Source organism: Cherax quadricarinatus, chromosome 43 (assembly GCF_038502225.1).
Source record: "Cherax quadricarinatus isolate ZL_2023a chromosome 43, ASM3850222v1, whole genome shotgun sequence".
Taxonomy (NCBI): Eukaryota; Metazoa; Arthropoda; class Malacostraca; order Decapoda; family Parastacidae; genus Cherax; species Cherax quadricarinatus.
The window spans coordinates 3823836-3838067 of record NC_091334.1 but is presented as its reverse complement, the minus strand read 5'-3'; the positions used below and the strand labels follow the sequence as shown (position 1 = coordinate 3838067).

At 40.6% G+C, this 14232-nt stretch overlaps 1 protein-coding gene across 3 annotated transcripts in view; it reads right to left on the bottom strand.

The window, feature by feature from the left end:
• Nucleotides 1-14232, bottom strand: part of Syx8 (syntaxin 8) — an 80728-nt gene that overhangs the window by 50211 nt on the left and 16285 nt on the right. For all 3 annotated transcript variants that reach the window (XM_070093514.1, XM_070093515.1, XM_070093516.1), the window contains exon 2: nt 5261-5393. In XM_070093514.1, the coding sequence (XP_069949615.1) occupies nt 5261-5393 (133 nt within the window). The remainder of the gene's footprint in view (nt 1-5260; nt 5394-14232) is intronic.

The following is a 14232-nucleotide window of genomic DNA, read 5'->3' as shown; positions in this document are numbered from 1 at the left end:
ATTATTATTATTACACTGATGGGAGAATGCTAAATTCACAGGGGCCAAATCCGAACAAAATCTCTTAATCTTACAGTACCTAGGGTATGGAAGGCATTCAAGCTCAATTCCAGGAACTGGACCTGTGGTCCAGTTCCTGGGGCTCTTGATGCTTGAGAGGCTCTTGATCCAAGGAACTGGACCTGTGGTCCAGTTCCTTGGATCAAGAGCCTCTCAAGCATCAAGGAACCTTCCTAGAGTATTAAAAACACATCTACTTTTTTATTAAACTCATGATTTAAATTACAAAATTGTTAACTGATATAATCATAAGAAGATTAAGAATTTTAAAGGTTTATTCTCTCTCTACTATTAATACAAGTATTAAATTTTTTCACAATTAGATTTACAAGCTAAGAGCTGTGATCTTACCACAGCGGATTTCAGAGCCCAGTAGGAAATACAGGTGCTCCTCACTTTACGATGGTTTGACTTATGATATTTTGACTTCATGATGGTGCAATGGCAACACACATTCAGTAGTCATCAAACATTTTTCCATTTTTAACCAAATTTTTCCAAGCCCATTACGTCTACTAAACTCCCAAATCTGTCCCCTGCTTCTGGTACATCCTCTCCTCACTTACCGATGGAGTTCCGTTCCTAAGACCATGTTGGTAAGTGAATTCATCGCTAAGTGAGGAGCGTACTATAATGGTAGTGGGTGTGTATCAACCATCTTTGATATTGTTTTAATGTCACCTTTGCATCATTTATAACATTTTTAGAATATTTTTAAATGTGTAAACAGTAGTGTACTGTATATTGTAATAAACAGAATAGAGGAAAATCAGCTCTAATATACATTATTTAGGTATGTATACTGGCCAGAGAGCCCGTCGTAAGTCCGAGTTGTCGGTAAACGAGTACATCACTAAGTGAGGAGAGGCTGTATTTAGTTATAGTAATTATTTACTTATTCAGTGACAGTAGTTATTTATTTATCATATCACATTCATATATGACTTACAATATCTTCAACTTACGATGGGTTATCGGAGCATAACCCATCAAAAGTCGAGGAGCACCTGTGCTATCACCCTCCTGAATTTAACCCATGACAATCTGCTAGAAGGGACAACTGGTGTAAAGACACTTGTCAATACATCCTAATTCTTTGTTGAGAGCCAAGGGAGCTACCACTTAGCCACAAGCAACCTCAATTATCATATGCTTTTCGTTAAAGAGCCACGTGTTTTACATACTGTAACTGCAATGGCACCTTAGCGCACACCCATGCCAGACAGGTAAGAAAAAGATTTGCTCATTGAATTTCAGAACATTTAAGCAATACTGTGCAGGATTTGCATCATCTGATCACTCCTCAATATGTTAAGCTGTTGGTGGTAATAACCAAGTGTTATTTGTGATCCTGAAATAATATACATTACGATGCAAAAATACATTAATCAGTTCCACTTAAGTAGTTTTTAAATGTTACAATATCTATGATGCAGTACCTGAAAAAGTTTTTCAATAAAAATACTCACAAATCTACTGTACACTACTCACATTATTATTATTATTATTATTATTATTATTATTATTATTATTATTATTATTATTATTATTATTATTATTATAATCAAAAAGAAGTTTTGAACCTACAAGGGTCACACTACTCACAAAACTACAGTCAACCCTCTGACTGACTAATGGGTAGTGGGTGGGTGACCAGTAATGGCAATTGTGGTGGATAGATTATTATTATAATCAAAAAGAAGTGGTAAACCCACCAGGGTCATACAGCAGATAGACAGAAGAGAATTGTTTTGCTGTGATTGTAACAATAATGAACAATTCTACAAGCAAAGGACTTTGTCATTATTTCCAAATCTACTGACCCAGTGAATATTATACCATATTTCCAAAGTCTGTTAGATGGAGAGTTCACTTGAAATGGAATTTTTCCCTCACTATATTAATGAATGGACAACTACCGATTTATATTCCTACGGCAGAGGTCACGCAAAAGTAGAAAAACCGTGAATTATGCAAAATTATGTCTGCATAATAAATTTTATTTCAAATTTGTGCCTATTTAGTATTTCCGAGACTATATTTCTGTAATCCAGACTTAAGTCCTGGAGGTGGGAAGTACAGTGCCTGCACTCTGAGAGAGGTGGGGATATTGAAGTCTGGAGAAGAATTTGAGTTGAATGTCAGTACACTTCTCGCAAGACAATGATAGAAGTGAGTGATGGTGACAGTGTATCTTTCTTTTTTGAGTCTCCCTACCTTGGTGGGAGACAGCCAGTGTGTTAAAAAAAAATCTCTAATACATCACATCTAGTAAATAATGCCATCCTTAAGAAATTATGACCAGAGTAAAGGGATCTGTTCACAGAAAAGCCGATGCGCCAGGAAAATGCTAGAGAGTAGAATTCATACTCTGGTTGTTTTCAGTAAAATATGGGTAATATAATCAAAATCTATGAATTACTTTTATCTGTGAATTACCTTCATTACCTGGAAAACTTTTATTTTTATTTTTTTTTTTTGTTAACACATCGGTCATTTCCCACCAAGGCAGGCTGACCAGAAAAAGAAGAAATACTTTCATCATCATTCACTTCATCACTGTCTTGCCAGTGGCATGCCCACAATACAGTTAAAAAACTGCAGCATATCAGAACCTCTCCTTCAGAGTTCAGGCACTGTTCTTCCCACCTCCAGGATTCAAGTCTGGTTAACCAGTTTCCCTGAATCCCTCCATAAATGTTATTTTGCTCGCACTCCAACAGCATGTCACGCCATAAAAATCACCCGTCTTTACTCACTCCTAACACACTCGCACACACCTGGTGGAAGTCCAAGCCCCTCACACACAAAAACCTCCTTTACCCCATCTCTCCAACCTCTCCTAGGATAACCCCTACCGCACCTTCCTTCCAATACAGATTTAAATGCCCTCCAAGTCATTCTATTTTGTTCCATTCTCTCTAAATGTCCAAACCACTTCAACAACTCTTCCTCTACCCTCTGGAAAATGCTTTTAAAAACCCAGCACCTCCTTCTAATCTCCAAGCAATGGATTCTCTGCATCATATTCACATTGCACATAGCCCTAAGACATGACATCTCCACCACCTTTTCTTGTTTACCTGGAGTTTACCTGGAGAGAGTTCCGGGGGTCAACGCCCCCGCGGCCCGGTCTGAGACCAGGCCTCCTGGTGGATCAGAGCCTGATCAACCAGGCTGTTGCTGCTGGCTGCACGCAAACCAACATACGAGCCACAGCCCGGCTGATCCGGAACTGACTTTAGGTGCTTGTCCAGTGCCAGCTTGAAGACTGCCAGGGGTCTGTTGGTAATCCCCCTTATGTGTGCTGGGAGGCAGTTGAACAGTCTCGGGCCCCTGACACTTATTGTATGGTCTCTTAACGTGCTAGTGACACCCCTGCTTTTCATTGGGGGGATGGTGCATCGTCTGCCAAGTCTTTTGCTTTCGTAGTGGGTGATTTTCGTGTGCAAGTTCAGTACTAGTCCCTCTAGGATTTTCCAGGTGTATATAATCATGTATCTCTCCCTCCTGCGTTCCAGGGAATACAGGTTTAGGAACCTCAAGCGCTCCCAATAATTGAGGTGTTTTATCTCCGTTATGCGCGCCGTGAAAGTTCTCTGTACATTTTCTAGGTCGGCAATTTCACCTGCCTTGAAAGGTGCTGTTAGTGTGCAGCAATATTCCAGCCTAGATAGAACAAGTGACCTGAAGAGTGTCATCATGGGCTTGGCCTCCCTAGTTTTGAAGGTTCTCATTATCCATCCTGTCATTTTTCTAGCAGATGCGATTGATACAATGTTATGGTCCTTGAAGGTGAGATCCTCCGACATGATCACTCCCAGGTCTTTGACGTTGGTGTTTCGCTCTATTTTGTGGCCAGAATTTGTTTTGTACTCTGATGAAGATTTAATTTCCTCATGTTTACCATATCTGAGTAATTGAAATTTCTCATCGTTGAACTTCATATTGTTTTCTGCAGCCCACTGAAAGATTTGGTTGATGTCTGCCTGGAGCTTTGCAGTGTCTGCAATGGAAGACACTGTCATGCAGATTCGGGTGTCATCTGCAAAGGAAGACACGGTGCTGTGGCTGACATCCTTGTCTATGTCGGATATAAGGATGAGGAACAAGATGGGAGCGAGTACTGTGCCTTGTGGAACAGAGCTTTTCACCGTAGCTGCCTCGGACTTTACTCTGTTGACGACTACTCTCTGTGTTCTGTTAGTGAGGAAATTATAGATCCATCGACCGACTTTTCCTGTTATTCCTTTAGCACGCATTTTGTGCGCTATTACGCCATGGTCACACTTGTCGAAGGCTTTTGCAAAGTCTGTATATATTACATCTGCATTCTTTTTGTCTTCTAGTGCATTTAGGACCTTGTCGTAGTGGTCCAATAGTTGAGACAGACAGGAGCGACCTGCAACATTCACCACCCATGCTTCACACATTTATAAAAGCATTGGTACCACTATACAGACCCACGTCAGGAAACATTTGTCCTGTTTCCTGACGAACCTTACCTAACCTAACCTAATGTTCTTTGTCTTCACAAACTCCTTAGTGCTCTGCTTGCCTTTTTCCCCTCATCAGTTCTATGATTACCTTGTCTTTCAAAGACCAATCTACTGCCAAGCCCATTCCTGAATATCTGAATACATTCACACTGGACAAATATATAAATGAAAAGAGCTGGGTCTCATTAGTATCTGAGGTATTGAAGGTAATTCTTGGGAAGCTTTGGAAAAAGGCTGGAAAAGTGGGTGGGTGGGAATAGGTGGCCTTGTATGGGCCAGCAGGCCTGCTGCAGTGTTCCTCCATTCTTATGTTCTAATGACTGTATGTGGCAAAATCATAAATAATTTGTACAAATTAACAGGAAATGTGCACCAGCCACTTGGACAAACCTTTATGTTATCAGATGCCTCCCAGTGCACACCAGTCCACATTCACATGCACTGCCAGATTGAATGCTACCCTACTTACCTAGTAACATGCACTGCCAGATTGAATGCTGCCCTACTTACCTAATACAATGCCAATATTTCAGCCTGCCAGCATTAGCCTCAATGACCACTAGAAACTTTCTACACTTTAAGTGCCATACATAGGTTTATACAGAATCTTTACAAGCTGTGTGTTGGCAAATGTGTGCAAAGTACGGTACTTTAGGAATTCTATATAAACCAGTGTACCGATGCATGAGCATAGCACTGACCTGAGGAATGCTGATTCTTAGTTTGTTAGAGAGGAGAGCATGCTGTATGGTGCCAACAGAGGCTTGTCTTCTCTGAGTGACGCTTTCTGTCACTTCACGAACCAGCTGTTCTATGTTACCACAATCAACCAGCCTGGATGCATGGGTAGTAAGTAACTGCAGTTGGAATCACACTCAAATGGTAAGAAAGGTAGAAAATAAACAGAAATGTTGCTTTGAGAAGAATGTTGCAGCTACAGAGCATGAATCCTTATGTAAATCATGAAGCTAAGCCACCACAATATATGAGTAAACCTTCACACTCATAATAAATACAGTACATGTACCAAGAATTTTATCATGAATTAGGAATGAAAAGGAACACATTATATTCAAACTCTATTACTCCAACTAAGAGAGATACATGACTTAATATTGAATATTCATGATGAACGCTAAACTTGCAGGAGACATACAGTAATACGACTTATTAAATTTCAGCAATTTCAAAATTAAAATTTCAATATTCTAAGAGTGCTGAAATAAAAATTATGACCTTCCATGAAACTATATTTTAAATTCAACTTGTTTGAAATGACCATGAAGACTAGGCCTAAACTCACTATATGTTATATAAATTTATATTGTTTACTCTTTATTTCTATTACAAACCAAATACCCCATTTTGTACCCTAGCTTTTAAAATACGAACTACAGTACTTAATATTCAAGCTACGTCTACTGTAATTTACACCTATTCGCCTTTATATTCAAACTTAAAACTGACTACAGTGGACCCTCGCCTAACGATATTAATCCGTTCCTGAGAGCTCAACATTAGGTGAAATTATCTTTAGGCGAATTAGTTTTCCCCATAAGAAATAGTGGAAATCAAATTAATACGTGCAAGACACCCCAAAGTATGAAAAAAAAAATTTTTTACCACATGAAATATTAATTTTAATACACACAAACTGAAGAAGAGATGTACAATACATGACACTTACCTTTATTGAAGATCTGGTGATGATTGATGGAACGGGAGGAGGGGAGAGTGTGGATGGTCTTAGTGTTTAGAAGGGGAATCCCTTCCATTAGGACTTGAGGTAGCAAGTCCTTTTCCGGGGTTACTTTCCTTCTTTTAATGCCACTAGGACCAGCTTCAGAGTCACTGGACTTCTGTCGCACAACATATCTGTCCATAGAGGTCTGTACCTCTCGTTCCTTTATGACTTTCCTAAAGTGTTTCACAACATTGTCAGTGTAATAGTCACCAGCATGGTTTGCAATAGCTGTGTCAGGGTGATTTTCATCAAAAAAGGTTTGCACTTTAAGCCACATTGCACACATTTCCTTAATCTTTGAAGTAGGCAACTTCTTCAATTTCTCTCTCCCCTCCTCCAAAGCAGTTTCCTCAGGTGTGGCCTCTTGCTGTTGAAGATGATCTAACAGCTTATCAGTGGTTAGTTCTTCATTGTCCTCCTCCACCAACTCTTCCACATCCTCCCCACTAACCTCACCAATATGAGCACTAGTTCCAGGCATTTTTTCCTGTTCACCTGGGTGTTAGTCAACTGTTGTGGGTCGCATCCTGGGGGACAAGATTAAGGACCCCAATGGAAATAAGTTAGACAGTCCTTGATGATGCACTGACTTTCTTGGGTTATCCTGGGTGGCTAACCCTCTGGGGTTAATCGTTTCTCGGTAATTGTTTCATGTTAAGCCATACCAACAACACACTCTCCACATCTTCGAGTAATACAGCTGATGGTGGTGCAGCAACAGCAACAGCTGACTGTGGTGGAGCAACAGCTGACCATGGTGCAGCAGCAGCTGTGGTGCAGCAGCAGCTGTGGTGCAGCAGCAGCTGACTAGTGCAGCAACAGCTGACCGAGGTGCAGCAGCAGCTGACTGTGGTGCAGCAGCAGCTGTGGTGCAGCAACAGCTGACTGGTCCAGCAACAGCTGACGGTGGTGCAGCAGCAGCTGACTGTGGTACGATAGTATTTCCCACCCTTTTTTACCACAGGGTTGGCACTAGAAGCTTTCTTGGGGCCCATGGTCACTTATTTTGCAGGTGAAATCACTAAAAACGCTGTGATAATATGAAATGTTCCGATTGTATGCTTGGATGTGACCGCGAAGGCTGGCTTGTAAACACTGCCACCCACGGAACAAGTGAGGCTGGCTGAGGCCGCACGGGGACTCGTCTCGGACGAATCGCGTTGAGCGAGTTTTTTAGCGCTAGGCGAGGCAAAATTTTTGCGTTAAAATGTATCGCTAGGCGGATTTAACGTTATGCGATGCCATCGTTAGGTGAGGGTCCACTGTATAATAAATAGTAGTAAGCACAATACCTTTCAAAAACAGATTGAACCACACAAAGCAGTGTACTGTACGTTCACTGCTTTGTGTGGTTCAGTCACCACACACAGCAGACACCATAACTCGACTCACGAAATTGTAATGACAGAATTGCAAACAAACCATACCACAGGTGGGGTTAGAACCTGCGATCAGAGAGTCTCAAAACTCCAGACTGTCGCGTTAGCCACTGGACCAGCTAGCCACAATAAGGTTCATCCAACTAGGTATATTTATACACCATAGGAAGGTTAGCATAGGCACCACTGTGAACACAAATGCAGTCTGAGTTTTTTGTGAACAGTACCTAGTAGTAGTAGTATCAATAATAATAATAATATTATCCAACAGTAGTGGTAGTAGTAGTAGTAATAATAATAATAATGACAATAATAATAATAATAATAATAATAATAACAATAAAACACTCTCAGCATCACCTCTGACTTAATCTAATCTCATATAATCTCTCACACCATCAATACAACACAATGGACCTATTTTTCCACCATTGTAAATGTTATCACATTTAAAACAACTTACCTATCAGTCTTCATGTTTAATAATAGTCTAAAGAATAATTTTTAAGCCACAATGTACTATAGTATTTATCTTTAAATGTGAGATACTCACAGCAATTAGGTTGTACTTTTTCTAATAATTATATAAAATAATGAACCCATAACAAGAATGTTTTTTTGCTAAACATTTTGTTGTATAGACAGACCCTGCCTTACAGTGCTTCACTTTACAGTGCTTCACTTTACAGTGCTTCACTTTAAAGTGCTTCACTGTAGTGCTTCACTTTACAGTACTTCACTTTACAGTGCTTCACTTTACAGTGCTTCACTTTACAGTGCTTCACTTTACAGTGCTTCACTGTACAGTGCTTCACTTTACAGTGCTTCACTTTACAGTGCTTCACTGTACAGTGCTTCACTGTACAGTGCTTCACTTTACAGTGCTTCACTGTACAGTGCTTCACTTTACAGTGCTTCACTTTACAGTGCTTCACTTCACAGTGCTTCACTTCACAAGGCTTTGCTTTACAGTGCTTCACTTTACAGTGCTTCACTTCACAGTTCTTCACTTCACAAGGCTTTGCTTTACAGTGCTTCACTTTACAGTGTTTCACTTTACAGTGCATCACTTTACAGTGTTTCACTAATACAGTGGCTTTCAATTATACCAATTCTTCATTTATTCCGACTTCCTTCAATAAATATATTCACCTCTCACTATACGCTGAGGACGAAAATATTTTAAGGTAAGTAATGTGTGTAAAGTATATGCATTTTTTAGGCCTAGCACTATTGCTCACTTAATATGTGATAGTGTAAACATTTTGTCAAGCTTTTATATGTATTGGAAAATGAAAGAAAGGCTGTTTCACTTAATAGTGATTTTTGCTTTAGAGCAGCAGCCTGGAACCTACCTTGTCTGTATACTGAAACCTCTCCTAGGGCATTGTACAGTAACTTCTTGATAAAACATGGCAGAGCCCAGGTAAAACTGCAAGAACATTAAATTACTGCATGCTAATCAAGAGAGATCAAATACAGTGGAACCTCAAATTTCGAACGTATCACTTATCGAACTCTTCGAAAATCAAATGCTTTTTTTGAACCAACTTTATCCCTATTATCGAACTCGCCCCTATTTTCGAACCACCAGGTACCGGACCTGTCCAGCAGCCCACTCTGTCCACATCCCCGTGCAGGGACTGTGAGCCAGTCTGGTTTTGTTGATGCTTGAGTGAACACTAACCTGCGCTCTCATTCAAACATTTTACGATTATTTCATTGTGTTCAGCGCTTGTGGGACTGTGAAATAAGCTACCATGTGCCCAAAGAAACTTCCTAGTGGTACCCCTGTGGTAAAGAAAGTGAGAAACACCATAGATGTGAAAAAGGAAATAATGCAGAAGTATGAGAGTGGTGTGTCACTTGTTGTGCTTGCCAGGATGTACAGGAAAAACAAGTTGACCATCGCTTCTATCCTGGCAAAGAAAGCTCCTAGTGCCAAGCCTTTGGTAAAGAAGGTGAGAAATACAATTGAATTTAAGAAAAACATCATTGAACAATATGAAAGTGGCTTAAGTGTGGCCAAACTGGCCAGGATGTATAACAAACCCTATACAACCATATGTTCCATCATGGCCAAGAAAAAGGAAATCAAGGATGCTGTTGTTGCAAATGGGGTAAATATGCTGACAAAAATGAGATCACCAGTACTCGAAGAGGTTGAGAAGTTATTATTGGTGTGGATAAACAAGAAACAATTAGCAGGAGATAGTATTATGACGTCGATTATTTGTGAAAAGGCTTAGGCAGTTGCACGACGATCTGGTAAAGAAACTGTCTGCAACTAGTGGTGATGTGAGTGAATTTAAGGCCAGCAAAGGTTGGTTTGAGAGATTTAAGAACCGTAGCGGCATACACAGTGTGGTAAGGCATGGTGAGGCTGCCAGTTTGGACCACAAAGCGGCTGAAAAATATGTGCATGAATTCAAGGAGTACATAGAGGCTGAAGGACTGAAACCTGAACAAGTGTTCAATTGTGACGAAACAGGCCTCTTTTGGAAGAAAATGCCAAAGAGGACCTACATTACACAGGAGGAAAAGGCACTGCCAGGACACAAGCCTATGAAAGACAGGCTGACGCTCATGTTCTGTGCTAATGCTAGTGGGGATTTCAAAGTGAAGCCGTTACTAGTGTACCATTCTGAAAATCCCAGAGTGTTCAGGAAAAACAATGTTATGAAGAGTAAATTGTGTGTGTTTTGGAAATCTAATAGTAAGGCATGGGTCACGAGGGAAATTTTCGTCAAGTGGTTCAATGAAGTGTTTGGCCCTAGTGTGAAGAATTACCTCCTGGAAAAGAAATTGTATCTCAAGTGCCTCCTAGTAATAGACAATGCACCTGCTCATCCTCCAAACTTGGATGACCTAATTTTCGAGGAGTGTGGGTTCATCACAGTAAAGTTATTGCCCCCGAATACCACTCCTCTCCTCCAGCCCATGGACCAGCAGGACATTGCAAACTTTAAAAAAACTCTACACCAAAGCAATGTTTCAAAGGTGCTTGACTGTGACCTCAGACACTCACTTGACCCTAAGAGATTTTTGGAGAGAACACTTCAGCATCCTCCATTGCATAACCCTTATAGGTAAGGCTTGGGAGGGAGTGACTACCATGGCTTCGAACTCTGCTTGGAGAAAATTGTGGCCAGATTGTGTCGACAAGAGGGATTTTGAAGGGTTTGGGGCTGTCCCTGATGAGCCTATGTCTCTTGTTAAATCTATTGTGGCACTGGGGAGTTCCATGGGGTTGGATGTGAGTTTGGAGGATGTGGAAGAATTGGTGGAAGACCACAACGAAGAACTCACCACTGAGAAGCTGCAAGAGTTTCAGCAGCAAGAGCAACAGATCGCAACTCAGAATCTTGCTGCAGAGGAGGAGGAAGAGAGATGGAAGAAGGTGCCTTCTTCAGAAATTAAGGAAGTTTTTGAAATGTGGGGTAAGGTGGAAAGATTTATGGAGAAACATCACCCTGACAAGGCTGTTGCAAGCCATGTTGGCAACATGTACAGTGACAAAGTCTTGGCCCATTTTAGGGAAGTGTTAAAGAGACACCAGAAACAGAGCTCTCTCCACAGTTATTTTGCAAGACAGGACTCCAGTGACTCTCAAGCTGGTCCTAGTGGCATTAAGAAACAGAGAAGAGAAGTAACCCCAGAAAAGCAATTGGTACCTGAGGTGTTGATGGAAGGGGATTCCCCTTCCAAACTGTAAATAATCCAATCTCTCTCCTCCTCCAGTCTTCCATACACTAAGAAGAATCTCCAATAAAGGTAAGTGTTATGCTGTTAATGTTTCATTCATCATGTCCCATTGTATTTTTTATGTACTACATCTATATTTCATGTAAAAAAATTTTTTGTTTTAATACTTCTGGGTGTCAGGAACAGATTAATTGTATTTACATTATTTCTTATGGGGAAAATTGATTCGAAAATCATAGATTTCGATAATAGTAGCACCTCCAGGAACGGATTAAATACGATAAACGAGGGACCACTGTATTTCCATTATTTCTTATGGGAAATATTGCTTCGCTTTTCAGACTTTTCGAATTTAGAACTAGCTCCTGGAACGGATTAAGTTCGATATTTGAAGTTACACTTATAAATAATAGAGAAGATGATTATAACTTATGGGTGCAGACACATGTGGTACACACACACATGGTACAAATATGATAAATAATAGAGAAGATAATTATAACTTACAGGTACAGACATGTGGTACACACACATGGTACATAAGAACACATGTTTATCACGTGAATAGGTGATTTACAGTCCTCAACTCATGATACAATCACAAAATGCATATACACACAAATAACCTGCACAGCAGAGAGTGAAAATTATGACAATGTTTCAAAATGCTCTCATAACTTTGCGGGTTATCTGTGTATTGTTCCAGTCTGGTCACAGACCGGGCCGCGGGGGCGTTGACCCCCGGAACTCTCTCCAGGTAAACTCTCTCCAGGTCATGGTATTCTGCCTTTTCATTCTCAACAGAATGTATATATAAGTAATGCACCATCATCTGATTTGCTCAAGTGATGAATGCTACAATGCATTACAGGTTTATTTGTATATTACACCTGATCCTGCAGAGAATTAGGAAATATATTTAAAATGGTGCAGACCAAGTAGCCTTAAAAGCATGAAAATATAACAATGCATAGCTGTGAGAGTATAAAGTACAAATCATCTCAGTCTTACTAGCTATACTTGAACATAGCTACAGTCTATAAATGTCGACAAACTCTAGGAAAGAATACTTGCCTACAGTCCAGGACATTTAATAAAGAAAACATTTTGTCTCGAGTCTTAGGACTGGTGATCAGTTTCTAGACTGGTGGTCAGTTCTAAGGACTCATGATAAACTCTAAGGACTCATGATCAGTTCTCAGGACTGATGATCAGTTTTAAGAACTAATAATCAGTTCTAAGGACTGATGGTCAGTTCTAAGGACTGGTTTACCTGGAGTTTACCTGGAGAGGGTTTCGGGGGCTAATGCCCCCACGGCTCGGTCTGAGATCAGGCCTCATGGTGGATTAGGGTCTGATCAACCAGGCTATTACTGCTGGCTGCACGCAAGCTGACGTACGAACCACATCTTGGTTGGTCAGGTACTGACTTTAGGTGCCTGTCCAGTACCTTCTTGAAGACAGCCAGGGGGTCTATTGGTAATCCCCCTATGCATGCTGGGAGGCAGTTGAACAGTCTTGGGCCCCAGACACTTGTGTTGTCTCTCAATGTACTCGTGGTGTCCCTGCTTTTCATCAGGATCGGGGGAATGTTGCATCTCCTGCCCAGGTTTTTGCTTTCAAAGGGAGTGATTTTCGTTTGCAGGTTTGGTACCAATCCCTCCAGGACCTTGCAAGTGTATATTACCATGTATCTCTCACCTGCATTCCAGGGAATACAGATCAAGGACCTTCAACCATTTCCAGTAATTTAGGTGCATTATGGTGCTTATGGTGCTGTGGTGGTCAGTTCTAAGGATTGATGATCAGTTCTAAGAACTCATGATCAGTTCTAAGAACTCATGATCAGTTCTAAGGGCTCATGATCAGTTCTAAGGACTCATGATCAGTTCTAAGGGCTCATGATCAGTTCTAAGGGCTCATGATCAGTTCTAAGGACTCATGATCAGTTCTAAGGGCTCATGATCAGTTCTAAGGGCTCATGATCAGTTCTAAGGACTCATGATCAGTTCTAAGGACTCATGATCAGTTCTAAGGACTCATGATCAGTTCTAAGGACTCATGATCAGTTCTAAGGACTCATGATCAGTTCTAAGGACTCATGATCAGTTCTAAGGACTCATGATCAGTTCTAAGGACTCATGATCAGTTCTAAGGGCTCATGATCAGTTCTAAGGACTCATGATCAGTTCTAAGGACTCATGATCAGTTCTAAGGACTCATGATCAGTTCTAAGGACTCATGATCAGTTCTAAGGACTCATGATCAGTTCTAAGGACTCATGATCAGTTCTAAGAACTCATGATCAGTTCTAAGGACTCATGATCAGTTCTAAGGGCTCATGATCAGTTCTAAGGACTCATGATCAGTTCTAAGGACTCATGATCAGTTCTAAGGACTCATGATCAGTTCTAAGGACTCATGATCAGTTCTAAGGACTCATGATCAGTTCTAAGGACTCATGATCAGTTCTAAGGACTCATGATCAGTTCTAAGGACTCATGATCAGTTCTAAGGACTCATGATCAGTTCTAAGAACTCATGATCAGTTCTAAGGACTCATGATCAGTTCTAAGGACTCATGAGGTCGCATGCAGCAAAACATTTCCTACACTAAGAGTCCTGACTATACAAGTGTCCTTTTCCACACTTGAATATACAGAATACTGGGTCCATGAACCAAGTCACTTATTTTATTTATTTTTATTATCACACTGGCCGATTCCCACCAAGGCAGGGTGGCCCGAAAAATAAAAACTTTCACCATCATTCACTCCATCACTGTCTTGCCAGAAGGGTGCTTTACACTACAGTTTTTAAACTGCAACATTAACACCCCTCCTTC